The sequence below is a fragment of the Xenopus laevis genome, chromosome 4S, assembly GCF_017654675.1.
Source record: "Xenopus laevis strain J_2021 chromosome 4S, Xenopus_laevis_v10.1, whole genome shotgun sequence".
In the NCBI taxonomy this organism is placed as follows: Eukaryota; Metazoa; Chordata; class Amphibia; order Anura; family Pipidae; genus Xenopus; species Xenopus laevis.
Genome location: NC_054378.1, coordinates 8,367,017 through 8,385,559, shown reverse-complemented (window position 1 = coordinate 8,385,559; position 18,543 = coordinate 8,367,017). Strand labels below are relative to the sequence as shown.

Sequence of the window (18,543 nt, the reverse complement as noted above, 5' to 3'; positions counted from 1 at the left end):
AAGCAATGAGATATTTTGATTGGCCATGTACAGTACTGCTGAAAGGAATACTCCACCTTTGGATGTGCATGTTGACGTTAAAGAAAGCCCCAAGTAAATGTTGGCTTGTTTAGTTAACATTAGGCCATAGAGCTGTTATTTGAGGGGGGTTCTGCATGTGCGAGTACTGTGAGGAAACTACCCTGGCCATGAGATGTCTTAGACTTAAGGTGGCCATTCATGCTGCAATTGCCCTCGACCATTGGCCATACGAAAGATCTTTCGTCCACTCTACTAACGTTAAGAGCTGAATCTTAAGATATTCTGGTAAAAACAAAAAATAATTCTTTAGATCTATCTGATGATTTAGCATTAACTTTACAATGTTCGATGTCCTTCAAAGGTGCCCGATTGTAAAAGATGACCGATTATCCAAGGCTTTTTACCAGTATCGGCCGTCTTGTCTCCCACCACACAGACGCCGATGACGGTACAAAATATCTTTCATACGATATCGGTGTGTCTGTGGCCACCTTTAGAAGGGGAAAAGGAATCCACAAGGTTAGTGGGTTTAAATGGGGAGCTGTGACGTAAGAGACAGGGCTGCTGAGAAGCTAATGGGATTTACTTTAGACGGAAAATGCAGCATACTGGATGGCACTGGGGCTTGGTGGTTAAGCACTTCTTTCTTGTAATATTGGTGTTTAGGCGCTATCTCAGGTCATTTTGCCTGGTCCATGTGCTTTCAGAAAGAGCCAGGACTTCAGGATGGAACTGCTTTCTGGCAGGCTGTTTCTCCTACTCAATGTAACTGAATGTGTTGCAGTGGGACCTGGATTTTACTATTGAGTGTTGTTCTTAGATCTACCAGGCAGCTGTTATCTTGTGTTAGGGAGCTGCTATCTGGTTACCTTCCCATTGTTCTGTTGTTAAGGTGGCCATAGACACATGGATAATATCATACAAAACAAATTTTCATACGATATTCAGTGCGTGTATGGTGGTAAAAAAAGAGGCCTACCGATACTGGCAGAACACTTGTATATCGGTCGGCTCTTCGATCGGGCTTGATGGAAAATTTTGGTTGGGCGTCTTTGAAGGGACCCAAACATCGCCTATTGTGCAGAATTGTCAGATACAGGTAGAATTTTATTGTTTCTATCTTTATATCTGATTCAGCTCTACACGTGTGTATTGAAACGAACAAGAAAGATCGTAATCGAAAGGGAGGGGGTAGATATCACTCCAACTTGCAGTACAGCAGTAAAGTGTGACTGAAGTTTATCCGAGCACAAATCCGAGCACAAATCACATGACTGGGGGCAGCTGAGAAACTGACAATATGTCTAGCCCCATGTCAGATTTCACAATTAAATATAAAAAAAAAAAATCTGTTTGAGAAAAACATTTTTTACCCATGACAGTATCCCTTTAAATGGTTTCAGATGGAATGTAACCTGATGTTTGTTGTGCAATAGGGACCTTAGATTGTAAGCTGCACTTGGGCAGGGCCTGATGTGATGGCTGTAAAGCGCTGTGCTGTATTAGTAAAGTATAATAGTGAATTATATACCTCTATTACTTACAATACTGCCTTTATACAGAGAATGTTCTGTGCATTCAAACAAAATCTATGTAATGTAAAAATAAACCTACTTTTTAAAAAGGTTTTAATTTTTTAACTTTTCAGCAAAATGTTCCTGATATATTCAATTTTATGTTTTGTCCATTTTTTTTTGGTTTCTTTATGGTAAGATAAATGCGAGTGCTAGTTACTACCCTGAGATTATTTTTCTCCGTGTTTTGTTTTACATTTCCAGTCTCATTAAAAGGTATTTTTATTTGTATTTTTTAGGAGGAAATAGCCTTGTGATTAAAAAAAAAAAACACTACATTTTTTCCATTTTAAGGCTCTATATCCTTCCCGCTCCTTTGGGCTATTTCTGTTCAACGTTGGGTGTTTTGAAACCATCGCGGCCTAAATATAAAAGTGTCTGGGCTCGCTGGCTTTTGATAAACACGCTCTTCTTTGTTTTTACAAGATTTATTTTCCTAAAGCCATTCTGAGCATTTCTGGTAAAAAGAAATAAAAATGAGGGATTGCTAAAGAGGACCTTTTATATACGTGTTTTATCGGCTTACTGCTCTCATTCCTGAAAAGTCTCTGCCAGCCACATGAACTAATAAAGATTTTTAGCCGAGTTATAGGTCTCATTCATTAAGGGGGTTAAAAACTTGAAAAATTTAAAAAACACTTTTTTACTACAAAATCCAAATTTTTAGTAGGATTTTTTTTTTTTTTTGAGATTTACAGTATTATACCCCGAAGATGGAAAAAATCAGAATCAGAAAATCCGGCATCTTAGACTTGCCGAGGTTGTATATGTCAATGGGAGAGGTCCCTATCCTATTTGGAAGTTTCTGTGGTCTGCGCTGGAATTAACCCGAAAATCCTATTATTTCGGGCTTTTCGGGAAAAAACTGTACCATTAAGATTTTCTCTAGATTTTTTTTCATGTTTGTACCTGATTCGATTAAATAGTGCTTTTTTAATAATAAATAAGGGCCAATTGTGGATTCTAGTTTGGACGGACTTTATTATTAAAATGCTCGGATTTTGATAAATATGACCCTAAATGTAACCGTTAAATTCTAATTTGCTTTCACTACATAAATATGCTAACCTATCATCATCTTAAAGCTGCACCCACTTAAAAATATTATATTTAATATTATATGTATATACAAACAGTGGGAAGAGACATATGTTTTTGTGTTGCGAAATACCAATTGGATAGAAGAAATTGTTTGGCTGAAAATACAAAAAAGATAATTTGTTTACCCCAGTCTAGAGTTTTAGTAGAGATTGAATGCTCTGTGTATCTAAGGGCAGAGACAAACGCGAAGATTCGGGGAGATTCAGTCGCCGGCGACAAATCACCTCTTCTTTGGGGCGACTAATCTCCCCGAACTGTCTTCCCGTTGACTAGAATCGAAATCGCCGGCGGGATGGCACTCTGAGCTCTACGTTTTCCGAAGTTGATTCACGAGGAAATTTCAGACGACTTCGGAAAACAAGGAAATCCGATTGCCATCCCTCCAGTGATTTCGATTCTAGTCGCGGCGGGAAGGCTTCTCTGGGAGATTAGTCGCCTGAAGAAGAGGCGATTTGTCGCCCGGTGACTAAATCTCCCCGAATCTTCACGTGTCTCTGCCCTGAGGGGCTATGTAGTTCTAGATTATTATTCTTTCGATTATCCAGATAGTTAGTTTTGCCACAAATCTTATGAGACAGGTCTTGTATTATTATTTTTCATTATATAGTTTCACAGTATTAAATACAGATTATATAAAAGTAAGAGACCTGTTATCCAGAATGCTCTGGACCTGTAGTTTTTTTTGGATAAGGTGTTGCCTCGCGTGGAATGCCATCCTACCGGCGATTTTCATTCTAGCTAGCGGGGCGGCAGTTTGGGGAGATTAATCGCCCGAAGAAGAGGAGATTTGTCGACGGGTGACTATTCTCACCGAATCGCAGCGTGTGTCTCTGCCCTTATGGGAAATGGGTTGGAAGTGAAGGTATGAGTTCTTTTGGCTGAATATTGCTTTGGAGCGAATGTAGTTCCATGCATTTCCCGTACATATCTTGTTTGGTGCTCCAAATGATTTTTAACGATAGTATTGCTTTCAAAGGTTTCATCCTTAGGGCTTTAGCACACGCGCAGATTCGGGGAGATTTAGTCGCCTGGCGACTAATCGCCTCTTCTTCAGGGCCACAATCTCCCCAAACTGCCTTCCGCCTGCTAAAATGAAAAATCTCATGCGGCAATGCTTAGATTTCCGAAGTTGCCCGAAGTTTCCTCGTGATGCAACTTCGGGCGACTTCGGAAATCTAAGCGCCGCAAGTGCAGGGTTTTTTCATTGAAGCAGGGGGAAGTCAGTTCGGGGAGATTGTCACCCTGCAGAAGATTCGATTAGTTGCCGGCTAACTAAATCTCCCCGAATCTGCCTGTGTACTAGCTTACTAAGTGTGCATTGTGATGCCCTGCTCCTCTAAGGTCAACAGAAGATACCACTGATTGATGAGCCTTCATTATCATCAAGCAACTCTTATCTCGTGACCTCTACAGAGCACCAGGGTATCATAACAAATCACAACTCCAGGAAAGGCTCTAGTTTACTGGTGGACCGTTGAGGTGTGAGATTACCTTGGCAATTTTTCTTTTCTTTGTTGCTATTGTGCACTCATGTGTATGCTATGCTAGAACAGATCTGTAGATGTTCACAGACAATGACCAACCAGTTATAATTATAATCCAAATAATCACTATTTACACTTGAAAGAAGGAACTTCCTGTAGTCCTCAAAAAATGCCCATTGAGGATCTCTTTTTAAATGGAAGAGATCTGCTACGGGTTGCCGTTTGATAACCATTTTATGTTGCGCCAATCGGAACATTTACCTATAGTGCAATGCCTAACACCAGGCTCAACAAAAGACCAGAGATGAGCCTTGTGCCAATATTGCTACTCTCCAATCATGATGGCGCCAATCACAACATTTTTTGTGCCATAACCTGTAGTGGAATGCCTAACACCAGGCTCAATGAAACCCCAGAGATGAGCCTTATGCCAATTTCGCTACCCTCCAGTCATGGACTGCAGTCAGTCTGCCGGGAATCTTCTTGCTTTTGTAGCTGAGCAGTCTGGAGACGTTGACTTGGGTAGATGGAGGCTTGTACATGTGCATTTATGGATGTTACAACATACTTTTTATATTATAGCAAGTTGTTTAGCATTTGTTTTTGTTTAAGTTTATTAAGCCTTTCCCTTTCATAGCTGTGATATGTTGCCAAGAGGCCTGCAACGCATTACCGAGCAGCGCAATAAACATATTTCAAGCTGCTGATTGAAAGCTTCTCCCACTGGGGCACAAATGGAATACCAGTTTCATGATGAATTTCTTTTTTACTGGGTGAAGCAGGGCCCTATCGTAATTGGTTATATAAATACGCCTGGCAGACCTTTCTCTGGTTTTAATACTCCATGAAAATTGCCAAAAATGTCTTCAGGTCAACCTTTAAAGGGCGAGTAATGTCATAAACTGAAAATAAGAATAAGTTAACAGTAAAAATGGAGTTTCCCCCTTTGCCGTGGGCTAAGATCTTGCAAACTAGACACTTTTCAAGCTTGCCATATGTATTGCCTCCTAGACGTGGGCTCCGTTAAATGTGGTGGTCATATATGGAGTTGGAATGGCTCACGAAGGGGGCAGACTTGAGGATCAAATATGGTACCCACCAAGAGAACTATATATACTGTGCTCTAATTGCTTATAATTGTTTTTATTTGAATTTTGACTTCACTTAGGCACATTACTCGCATACCTTATATAAATGCATAATGACACTATTTTTAAAATAGACCCCCCCCATCCGATTGTCACAATGTCAAATGGATGTCCAGTTGGCACGACCTTCAGTCTAGCACAGGCAACGTGTAGCATGATCGTTAGCCTGCAGATAAGTGATACTTAAAATACGAGAGCAAGGATGATCCTTTTCAGAATCGGGACCTTTGCCAATGCAAATAGTAACACAATATGTTTTATTATTGTCATATGATTGTGTGTTTTCTTTTTATATGTTTAGCTGCGTGTGGTTTGTGGGATGCTTGAGGGTATTCCTTTTCTCAAGAAAAGTAGCAGTGCTGTTAAGCTAAATGTGCTCCTGTTTGTGCGACTCTGAATTTGGCTCAACATCCGTTTCCTCCAAGGAGGGGAGGCTGGTGTATAAGCCAAGCAGGTGACCATGATTCCTGATGTATAGGGTGTTTTTATTTGCCACTGCCCAGTAATGGCTTGGATGAAAAAAGTATTATGTTAATTATTTCAGTCACGTTGTTTCAAGGTGGCCAAACACTGGCCTTTCCTTCACCAACCAATCTGCTGCATGCCACATACACCGACAGATATCATATGTGAGGCCATACATGTTATGGCCACTTTTGCATTGTCCTGTTTGTTTCGACCAAAGGCCCAAATTATCGAAATAGCAGGGAGTGAAGAGGAGCTGATGATGTACAAAGAAGTCTATGGAACCCTTGAAAAGGCTGGCGCCCTTTCCAACAAGATCTTAATTTGAAAAAAATTATTTTAAAGGAAATTTCAGGGGCAAAACCAAGTTTAGCTTGGATTAAGGCTGCGGTCTCTGCCCAACTTCAACTTCTCTGCCCAACTTCAGCAGAAATAGGCAAATTTATTTGTCCCCGTTCATCCATTAATGTTCTACCTTCAGGTCAAGGTCTACTACCCTGCCCGTTTGCGTGTTAAAAATGTGAAGCTTTTTAGGGCAGAGACCCACACAAAGACAGAGATTTAGTTGCCCGGCAATAAATCGCCTCTTTTCCGGGCGGCGAATCTTCGCGTGTGTCTCTGCCCTTAAGGTGGCCATACACTGAGAGATCCGCTTGTTTGGTGATGTCGCCAAACGGGTAGATCTCTCTCCGATATGCCCACCTTGAGGTGGGCAATATCTGGCTGATCCGATAGTGGGCCCTAGGACCCAATGATCGGATCCTTACGCATGGGAAACGAACGAACAGATGCGGCCGCGATCCGATGGGATTTTTTGTCCCATTCGATCGAGATCTGGCCGATTAGACTCTAGAATAGAGCAGAGGTACAGGTGGCTTTTGCAGCAGAGATTGTACCACGTTCCAACACCTTGAAAATTGCTGTGTCTGGAATCTCCCCATTCTCATTTGAGAAAGTGTGGTATCTGCTCCTCTCTTTTGTGGTTATGTACGTTGTCAGAGACTTGCCCATGGAAACGTTTTGACCTGATGGTAAGAGCTAGTGGAGCAATTTCAGCTCTACATTTTCAACAGTGGAGAAAAAAGAAAATTTATACCTTGTACCAGTAGGCCTGCAATTATCGTGCAACTATCTGTGGTCACAGCAAAGTTGCTTCTGTTCACATCTCACTTGCACTTTGGAGCGTCGGAGGATGTTTGCATTGTTCCACTGAATGATCAATCAATAGTTGGATCATTACATGGCTACCCGGTTCCCAAGAAACAGTGTATTGTCCAACTGACATAGGAACTGCTGCTCCTTAACCATTCGAATTAGGACTATGGCAAGAATCCTTCCATGGAACAAGCAACTGTTCCACTCTTGGCTTTGGTGGTGCTTTTGGGCCACTGCTGTACCGAAGTTTCCCTGCTCACTTGTTATTATACTTGGTAACTAAAACACCAGCGCATTTTATCTCTGCATCACATCATCATGCGTTGCTAAACTCCCACATTTACTTGACTATAAATCATAACCGGTTGCTATTTTAGAATATGGAACATGTGCTCGGAGCGCTTTTTTTGGCCACCGGTCTATGGGAAGTCTGATGTCTCGCAAACACGATGTAGAAATAAATCAGTTCCCTGCCGTCCTGGTCTATGACTATTGCAACTGATTCAGTAGAAATTATGACTTAAAGGAGAACCGCAGCCTAAGAAAGAATATCACCACAAATACTGTATTTTATATGGTGAACTTGTTATATCTGCTCAGAGGTTCAGCAGCCCCTTAATAGTAATGATTCCGGCCTTCAATGTTGTGCCCAGGAGCTCCCCATCTTTAGAGTCAGCAAGACTGCATATGCTCTGTGTACTTTGGGCTGCTGTTGAGAATCTAAGGGAGTCATGCAAATCATACAGTTGCATAGTGATGTGACATCTGCCATAGAAGCTAAATCTTGTTGAAAACATGTTTTTTTCAAAACGAATCAGTTAATATTGCTGCTCCAGCAGAATTCTGCACTGAAATCCGTTTCTCAAAAGAGCAAACAGATTTTTTTTTTATATTTAATTTTGAAATCTGACATGGGGCTAGACATATTGTCAGTTTCCCAGCTGCCCCCAGTCATGTGACTTGTGCTCTGATTAACTTCAATCACTCTTTACTGCTCGTACTGCAAGTTGGATTGATATCACCCCACCCCCAGAGCAGCCTAACAATAGAACATTGGGAATGTAATCAGATAGCGGCTCCCTGGTGGATCTAAGAACAGCACTCTAGTGATGTGCAGGCCGGCCCGTGACCCACTGGTCGGTCAGGTTTGGGCCAACCTCACACCCCCATTTGGGGGTGTGTACGGGTCGGGTTCTTTGTCCTGCTCTCCCCACCCGCCACCTTACACTGCCAGCTTCCACTTTTTATCGCCCGCCCCATTTGTAACGTCATCAGCGGCACAGGTCTATAAAAGGAACCTGGAAGTCAGGCTCGCATGGGTGAAGGGTTTCACCTGACCCGCACATCACTACAGCACTCAATAGTAAAATCCAGGTCCCACTGTGACACATTCAGTTACATTGAGTAGTAGAAACAACAGCCTGCCAGAAAGCAGTTCCATCCTAAAGTGCTGGCTCTTTCTGAAATCACATGACCAGGCAAAATGACCTGAGATGTCCCTACACACCAATATTACAACTAAATACACTTGCTGGTTTAGGAATGACATTTTATATTGTTGAGTGAATTATTTGCAGTATAAACAGTGTCATTTAGAAATAAAAACTACACAAAAAAATCATGACAGGACCCCTTTCTGATGCTGGGTGCTATTAAGAATACAAAAAAGTTTTATATTCATTGTTTTCCTTTGTACGGAGGAAATGTACTTCCAGTTGCTGATGGGCCTGTCACCATCCTGCCAAATTCCCTCAATCCTGTTCTTCATACAGCCTGACATCCCACTTATCCTTAAAATAGAGTGTGACTCACGGTCTCTGTCTGAAAGATTTGGGGGGGGGAAGATTAGTCGCCCATTTACAAATCGCCTTTTTTCTTCGGGCGACTAATCTCCCTGAACTGCCTCCCCACTGGCTAGAATCTAAATCGCCGGCGGGATGGCACTCGAACACTTATTTTTCCGAAGTCGCTCGACGTTTCCTCGTGCGGCAACTTCACAAAATGAAGTGCCATCCCACCGGCGATTTTGATTCTAGTTGGTGGGGAGGCAGTTTGGGGAGTTTATCGCTGGTAGTGTCCCGTTTTGATTTGCCGGAAAATGTGCGAATTTCCCACGTAATTCGCGGTACGGCGAATAATTCACAAAATTCGGATTTTGACGCCCGCGCCAATTTTGATGCCGGCGTTAAAGTCAATGGCCGTCGGAATAATGTTAACGCGCGACGGTTTTGGCGCGAACTGCCGATTTTTTTCACCCCATCTTTAGTCGCTAGACAACTAATCTCCCCCAGTAGCGTGTGTGCCCCTACCCTTAGAGGATGGGTGGTGCCAGTTGCATCACAGGGTAGGTTACTGGGATTTAGGTATCTTTTAGTTGTAGTTCAGCAATATTTGAAGCTCTTAATTGCCCAAGGTGAGTCTTTAACGCTATTCATTTCTAATACAGTGTTTCTTTCCAACAGAGACCTCAGTATGAACAACATCACCAAGCTGCCAGAAGGTGCATTCAAAGGTTTTCCATACCTTGAAGAACTGTAAGTAAATATATATTTGTTATATATTGCAGATAAGGGGTCTCCTATGGTCTACTATGTTCTGTCACCAACTTTGAGTGGCAACAGCTGGTCCGATTGTCTTATATTTTATAATATGACTGTCGTTCCGCATGAAGGGCTCTGAGCAAAGTAAATATTTCTTTGGAAAGACTTGAATTGGAATAGGAGCCGATCTGAAAGATCTTTCCTATATCGGGGTACACCTTTTAATTGTGTTTCAGCATTATGATCAAGTACAGGTATGGGACCTGTTATCCAGAATGCTAAAACTTGGGATTTTCCAGGTAACGGATCTTTCCGTAATTTGGATCTTCATTCCTTAATTCTACTAGAAAACCATTTCAGCATGAAATAAACCCAATAGGCTGGTTTTTGCTCCCAATAAGGATTAATTATATCTTAGTTGGGATCAAGTGCAAGCTACTGGTTTATTATTACAGAGAAAAAGGAAAACATTTTTAAAAATTTGGATTATTTCAATAAAATGGAGTCTATGGAAGATGGCCTTTCTGTAATTCGGAGCTTTCTGGATAAGGGGTTCCCGGATAACCGATCCCATACCTGTATTCAAAAGCCATCTGATTTAATCAGGGCTGAATTTTGTTCCTGGTGACACATTCTCTAGTTGCCATTATATGGGAGACGTATAGTTCAAGCAGATGCCTCTGTCCTGAGTTGACCTGGTTTTCAGAAAATGAGAATTCAGATTTCTGGCAAATCCTTTTTCATGCTGTACAAAGGGCGTGACAAAATTGGAATTCATAATTAGGAGCTTCAAAGCCTTTACGTCTGCATGGATCTCTGTGATATGTGATGGGACCTTCTCCGAGGCCATGATGATGAGGGATGAGAACCCCAAGCAAATAATAAAAAAAAGTCGTACCTTATACTCTCTTGTGGCCTTGAGGTTTTTTTTTTGGATGTACATAAATATTTTGAGCATTAGGCTAAAGAGTTAGGGGGGTTAGACGGATACGAATACAAACCGAGGAAACCATAGAAGTACTGTAGGTCTCGTATGGACCTGATCAATGGGGACAAGACTTGCCTACAATTAAAATGAATTTCCAGAAGCAGTATTATTCGTGGCTGTGGGTGGTCAGAAACTGACCCCAGCAGCTCTAGCTTACTTCTTATCTGAAGAATATGGATTGTGATTCCTAAAAATAAAAAAAAACCCACTTGACTTGATCACAAAGGAGCCAGTTAGTGTCAGACTGGAGACCCTTGGGCCTGCCTGTCCCTGACCGCCCCGCTGTTGTCTACCTCTCGGGTTGGATTTCTCCTGGTAAGCCAGTGTTCATTGCTGGACCCAGTAGCTCTGGATACATGGAATCTAGACTGCTGATTGGTAGCCATGCTACAGCTTTTAACAAGTCTGCTAAAGTTAAGGTCCCCATACACTAGCCAATAAAAGCTGCCGACAGACAAAGTCGGCAGTTTATTGGCCAGTGAGTGGGGCCATCCGACGGGCTTCCCCAATTGATATCTGGCCGAAATTAGGGCAGATGTCGATCGCGCAGGGGAAGAAAAATCACGTCGGATCGCAGCTGCATCTGTTCATTGATGCGATCCTCTGATCTGCACGCCCGTATGGCCTCCATTTTCATCAGATTGTTGGGCCTTGGGCCCACATTCGGATCAGCCCGAAATCACCACAATGTGGGCATATCGCCAAACGAGCGGATCTCCCTGTTTATGGCCACCTTTAGACTAAAGAATTCAGTGCTCAGGTTGCTATGGGTTACTGGACTATGGCAACCTTTAAAGGAACAATTCAGTGTAAAATTAAAAACTGGGTAAATAGATAGGTTGTGCAAAATAAAAAAATGTTTTCAATATAGCTATTTAGCCAAAAATGTAATGAATAAAGTCTGGAGTGACTGGATGTCTAACATAATAGCCAGAAAACTACTTCCTGCTTTGCAGCTCTCTTGCTTTACACTGATTGGTTATCAGGCACCAAAAGTGAGTTGAGGGGGGCACATGGGTCATAACTTGCTTTTGAATCTGAGCTGAATGCTGAGGATCAATTGCAAACTCACTGAACAGTTATGTCCCATGTGGCCTCCCTTATAGTCACTGACTAACTCAGAGTTAGAGAGCTGAAAAGCAGGAAGTAATGTTCTGGCTATTATGTTACACATCCACTCACTCCAGTCTTTATACATTACATTTTTGGCTAATTAACTATATTAGAAACATTTTTTATTTTGCACAACCTATCTATTTACCCAGTTTTTATTTTTACACGGAACTGTTCCTTTAATATGTTACTAAATAACCTTTGAGCACAGCAGCCTCCATCTGTCTGCTGAGGTTTAAGAGAGTGAATGCAAAGTTACAATAAGGCATTGGGTTACTCCGTTCAGCACAGACTTCTGGCTTAACATTATTTCTCTTCTGAACCCTCTCTCTTGCAGCAGCAGCTCTTTCTTTCCCTGTATTACAGGGTTTGCGTGCTAAATAAATAAAACGACATGTTCCCTGGTGCTATTAAATTTGCACACAGTAGGAGGATATCTGTACTCCACCCTTTTGCTTCTGCCAGGTACCTCCCTGCTTGAATTTCTGCATGCTGTAATTAATCAGAACACTTATTAAATTATTACAGTTTATTTATAAAACCAGTATATTCTCTCATGCGACAAGCCGAAACAAGTCAAGGTCAAAGGGCCCTGCCCAGAGCTGATTTTAAGGTTGGTCTATTATGCGCTTATCTGTCTTAGGGCAGAGACCAACGAGAAGATTCAGGCAGATTTAGCTACCCAGTGACCAATCGCCTCTACTTGGGGCGACTAATCTCCCCGAACTGCCTCCCCGCCGGCTAGAACTAAATCGCCGGCGGGATGGGTGCCCGAAGTTGTCTCACAATGGCACTAGGCGTGCTTTGTTTTCCTAAGTCGGCCGAAGTTGCCTCACGAGGAAACTTTGGGCGACTTCGGAAAATGAATCGCTCAAAGTGCCATCGCGCTGGCGATTTCGATTCTAGCTGGCGGGGAGGCAGTACGGAGAGATTACTCGCCTGAAGAAGAGGCGAATCTTCTCATTTGTCTCTACCCTTAACCCTTGTCTTTGCATTCAGATCAGTCCTAGCTCTTTTGGAGTGGGTCATTAAGGGCAGAGACACGCTGCGATTCGGGGAGATTAGTCGCCCGGCGACAAATCTCCTCTTCTTTGGGGCAACTAATCTTCCCAAACTGCCTTCCCACCTAGAATGTAAATCGCCGGCGGGATGGCACTCTTGAGCGCTTCGTTTTCCGAAGTCGCCCGAAGTTTCCTCGTTAGGCGACTTAGAAAAAGAAGTGCTCAGAGTGCCATCGTGAGGCGACTTCGGAAAGCGAATCCCGCCGACGATTTGCATTCTAGCCGGCGGGGAGGCAGTTAGGGAAGATTAGTTGCCCTGAAGTAGAGATTTGTCGCAGAACGACTAATCTCTCTGCCCTAATGACTGTGTGACTTGTATGGTGGCCACTTGGGGGGTTATGTTGTAAGATGTTCTCTGTCTGCTTGCCAGCACGACCAATTGCAGAGAACTTGCAACTTCCTCCAGCAAATTTATCAATGGCAGAAAGTTGTAGTATAACAGGAGCCGTCATTTTGAATATTTTGGATTTTCAGCATCTTGGCCCTAACTTATTTAGGTGAAAGTGTGGCTGGTAAATTGTGTGGTTAGCGCAGGCTGTAACTTTTTCCCCCCAGAGTGTGTGAATGTCTCTGCTCAACCCTTGGTGGCCTGCTTGGGTTGATGCTGCCGTCTGCAGATTGCTTCCAGATGAGTATTTAGCTGCTGACAATGAGTGTTAAAAGGATACACATTTATTATTCAGAACATTTTTATGTAATGTGAGCTAGGGAAACATGGGCAAATATTGGCTGCCAGTAGGGCTTGTGGGGCCATACATGGACCAGTAAGCTGCTGACTTGGTCTGGAGTGGTGCAAGGATCAGTTCCTAGATTTTATCTACTGGGAATTTGAATTGGTCTGGCACAAAACTGGAGCAAGTTATAGCAAAAATGTCCTCCTAGGTGCAGTTGAGCCTAGACCCCTATCTATTTTACCAATGGGAAGAATACAGGAGACTCGCTACACTAGTCCTGATAAACTCTAAGGGGTAGATTCACTAACGGGCGAATTTCCGCCAGCGTCCTATTCACACGGCTCGCACCAGTTCACCAGGCGCAAATGTGCTACGACCACCAATTCTCTAATACAGGTATGGGACCTGTTATCCAGAATGCTCGGGACCTGGGGTTTTCCGGATAACGAATCTTTCCATAATTTGGGTCTTCATGCCTTAAGTCTACTAGAAATTCATTTAAACATTAAATAAACCCAATAGACTGGGTTTGCTTCCAATAAGGATTAATTATATCTTAGTTGGGATCAAGTACAAGCTACAGTTTTATTATTACACAGAAAAAGAAAATAATTTTAAAAAATTTGAATTATTTGGATAAAATGGAGTCTATGGGAGACAGCCATTCCGTAATTCGGAGCTTTATGGATATCGGGTTTCCGGATAAGGATCATATACCTGTATGCGGAATTTCATCCTGGGTGCCGAACGCTGGCGACTTTTTGCTAGAGTTACTTCGGCAGTGCAAGCATTTCTTAGCGAAGTTGCGCTAGCGTTTGTTTGTGCCTAGCGAAAATTTGCGAGTGATCTTGAGCTTGGGTCAGTTTGCGGGTAATTTAAAGTTATATGGACGTATTATAAATGTTGGTGCAAATGCTTGAAGTTACCACTTTTTATTACAAATGTCCAGGGAAACTTAATTATGACGAGAGTGAATATAATGCCCTACACATGAGCCCACTGTAAAGTTAATGTTCCAAATGTCATGAAATGTTGGTTACCCAAAAAAAGTTTTGCAGGCAATCCCGCTTCAAAAAAGGAAAAGTCACCAGCATTTTTGGAGCTTTAATGCATATTCGACACACATGATATGATGTAAGTGACAGAAGCACTTTGCCTGGTCTGAGGTGGCAAAGTCAACTCTGGTGAAAGAGGTAACGTTGAGTAAAGTCTGCACTTTGCTGAATTTGCGGAGTAACGATCATTCACAGAGCAAAAAGTCGACTGGCGATAGAGTGCGTACAAACGCTAGCGACTTGTCTCCTTCACTTGTGAATTGGCGATGTCCCTGCGGGTGGCAGGGATGGCGAATTGCCGCTAGCGTTAGCCACTTCGTCCTTTAGTGAATCTAGCCCCTTAGGAGCAGCTTTGCAGACAATCAGAGAGATTTTTTAAAAGATCAGATCCTCATTGTGAGACCACGATTTTCTCGGAACGATCGTACGAATTGACCATCAACTAAAAAGACCAATTTGCCGGGAAAACAAAGGGGAGCTGCCATCCTGACAGATGTCGGCCGAAAAATCGTAAGATGTAAGATAGTTCGAATCCCACTAACGGCACGATAATTTCGAAGGATTGGTCGGACTTCCCTAAAATCGGTCGTTCGGCAAGAAGAATCGTCGCGTCTATGGGGAGCTTTACCTCTTTGTAAAATTGACCTGTAGCAAGTAAAGTGTTCCACTAAGAAATAAGGAGACCAACATAAAGCTGCTGCACTTGTCAAGGGTGATTAAAAAAATAAATCTTCTGATGTCACCCATGTGGACCTAATTGGGCAGGTTTTTTTAACACTTTTTGCATTTGTTGAGTGGTCCAGCAAGGGGCCATACACATGAAAACCTTGTGTCCATTATCTTGAAGTTTTCAAGAACGTCAGTGGTAAGTTGATCACCCAGTCTTATCAAAATTGGATTAGAGTAGACCTTTATCCACTGCTTTAGGCCCCCTAAAAAGTCACCTTTAACTTCAGTGGGTCTCACAAGAGTGCACAGAAAATCACAACCCAATTGACCCCGGTCAATCGAAACTCGATTTCCAAGAGTATCAAGGAGAGCATGTCTCATTCTAACTCCCTTTAAAAGCAGCCCAACCTTTTGGCAACCATTGGCTTACAAGGAACATTGTTGGGAAGCTCTGCTCCTTGATCATTCTTTATAGTGATAGGGCAATCTTCCAGTTGTTGAGGATTAAAAAAAATGTCCACAGAGGCCCATCCAGACTGGAAGGTGTTATCCTGGTGCCTGGAATGTTTGCTTGCCATCACCCAGCTTGGGCAGAGCTATTTCTACTCAACTACAAGTGTGTATTTATTACATGCTCCTACGCTTTACACCTTGAACTTGTGCCTTTTGTGTGCACAATAAAGTATTTACTGCGACTCTGCCAGGTGGCTACTTTTCCTGCTCCTGTAACTCCTCCGGTGCCGGACAGATGTTAATAGAGTGACAAATTGTGCCACTAAAATGGAATGCAGGGTATTTTCACAGTGTGCAAAGCTATTTACAACAGAAAAGTTAGCTGCATATAATGTGTTTAACAGTTCAGGATTCGTTGATCTACAGGTCTTTGGAGGAATGTCCTTCCTTTGCATTCTCTATATTACAGGTATTGGAATGCTCGGGACCTGGGATTTCTTTAATTTGGATCACAATACTTTGTCTATTAAAAAATCATTAAACCCAATAGTATTGTTCTACTTCCAATAAGGATTCAGTATATCATAGTTGAGATCAAGTACAAGGTACTGTTTTATTATTACAAAGAGAAAGGAAATCATTTTTAAATATGTGAATTAAACTGGACTCTGTTTCTGAACTTTCTGGATAATGGATCCATACCTGTATATGCATGTAAGTTAAGCCATTATTCGCAGTAAATAATTTTTGTGCCTTCTAATGTCTCATAACCCAGCAGCATCCCGTCTATCTATTCTAGGCCCCCATCCTTAGACACCTATTAAATTTGGCCATAACTGTCATCACCAGGTTCTGCTCAAAAAACATATCATAAAAAACATATCCGTTCCCTCCAGCCATGGTCTTGATCAAAAACATGGGCCAGACTATTAGAATGGAATGACCTTACCCAAAAATTCACACAGATGTGGACACTAGTGATGTGTGGTAAGTTTTTTCCCAACCCGCCTGAATCCTGCCCTCCCTCCACCCACCTACCGGCCTCCCTTTATAGGCCCACCGATGGCATCACAAATGGGGTGGGGCAAGTAGACGCAGCGTCTATAAAAAAGAACCCGGAAGTCAGAAACCGGCACTGCAACGTGGTGGGCGGGGAGAGCAGAAGAGCTCAACCCGCACCTTCCCGCCACCCTTGAAGCGGAGTGTGAGGTCGACCCAACCCGTCTGACCCACGGGTATCTGGCACATCACTAGTGGTCACCTCTGTCTACTCTTTCTAGAAGCAGAGGACTTCTATGAACATGCCAAGGGCACCCATACTTAGTAATGTGGAAAAGAAAGCGATTGTTCTTGAACAATAACCATAAAATTGTTCCCTCTAATATGAATATGTGCCTCAAATACCCCAATAACGTTAATCAACCACACCATACCTACTGCCATCTGGCAATTGTCGATCATCCAGGTCTCACAGTCTGAACCCTAAATAAATGTTTGTGTAACTTAAGCTAAGAATAATATTAGTGTAATAATGGTAGATGGGACATGCTAGAGGTAAGAACATAGAAGTCAGTGTTCATGGTAAAGGGGAACTATTGAATAAAAACACAGGAACCTTCTAGGAAGTGGCAAGCTATGACATGACGCTCACGTAGGTAAATGTTTGCATAGGTGCATGAAATAACGTATTATTGATATTGCTGGTCTGTATGTTTTCTTTAACTTTGTCGACATGGGAAATCTTTCTCTATTATTGACTGGCAAACAATTGGAAAGACTAGTAACAAACTCAACTGAACTCCAAGGTATTTTTATCCAATAATTGTAAGAAAATCCACTCTGCAGGCAAGTTTTATCTGTTATAAGTTTAGCACTAAAGCTGGCCATAGATTTGAGATTTTTAAAAGATCCGATCCTCATCGGGAGACCACGATTTTCTCGGAACGAGATCGTACGAATTGACCATCAACTAAAAGACCAATTTGCCACGAAAACAAAGGGGAGCTGGCTGCTTGGCCCTGCAAACATAGATACATTGCACTGGGAACGACAAAGATTTTTTGATCTGGCCGATCAACTTCCTGACAGATGTCGGCCGAAAAATCTTAAGATGTACGATCGTTTGAATCCCACTAACCGCACGATAATTTCGAAGGATTGGTCGGACTTCCCTAAAATCGGTCGTTCGGCAAGAAGTATCGTCGCGTCTATGGGGAGCTTTAGTCTTTAATATATCTTGCTGCCAAAATGGCCATATGACCATAGAGTCTTTAAAGGGATACTGTCATGGGAAAAAAAATTTTTTCAAAATGAATCAGTTAATAGTGCTGCTCCAGCAGAATTCTGCACTGAAATCCATTTCTCAAAAGTGCAAACTGATTTTTTATATTCAATTTTGAAATCTGCCATGGGGCTAGACATATTGTCAATTTCCCAGTTGCCCCAAGTCATGTGACTTGTGCTCTGATAAACTTCAATCACTCTTTACTGCTGTACTGCAAGTTAGAGTGATATCACCCCCTCCCCCCCAGCAGCCAAACAAAAGAACAATGGGAAGGTAACCAGACAGCAGCTCCCTAACACAAGATAACAGCTGCCTGGTAGATATAAGAACAACACTCAGTAGTAAAAACCCATGTCCCACTGAGACACATTCAGTTACATTGAGAAGGAAAAACAGCAGCCTGCCAGAAAGCATTTCTCTCCTAAAGTGCAGGCACAAGTCACATGACCAGGGGCAGCTGGGAAATTGACAAAATGTCTAGCCCCATGTCAGATTTCAAAATTGAATATAAAAAATCAGTTTGCTCTTTTGAGAAATGGATTTCAGTGCAGAATTCTGCTGGAGCAGCACTATTAACTGATTCATTTTGAAAAAAAAAATTTTTTCCCATGACGGTATCCCTTTAAGGTAACCAGCCATGTCAAGGCAATCTCTTAAAGAAATACTTACATCAGAGATTAAACCATTTTTACATCTATCATAGGATTGGCTTTGTTTGCTACTTATAATTTTGCCATAATAATATAATATATAATATA

At 42.2% G+C, this 18,543-nt stretch overlaps 1 protein-coding gene across 1 annotated transcript in view; it reads left to right on the top strand.

Moving 5' to 3' along the window:
- Nucleotides 1-18,543, top strand: part of lgr4.S (leucine-rich repeat containing G protein-coupled receptor 4 S homeolog) — a 91,535-nt gene that overhangs the window by 32,307 nt on the left and 40,685 nt on the right. Inside the window, 1 exon segment of the mRNA NM_001096412.1 lies at nt 9,411-9,482. Coding sequence (NP_001089881.1) covers nt 9,411-9,482 — 72 coding nt within the window.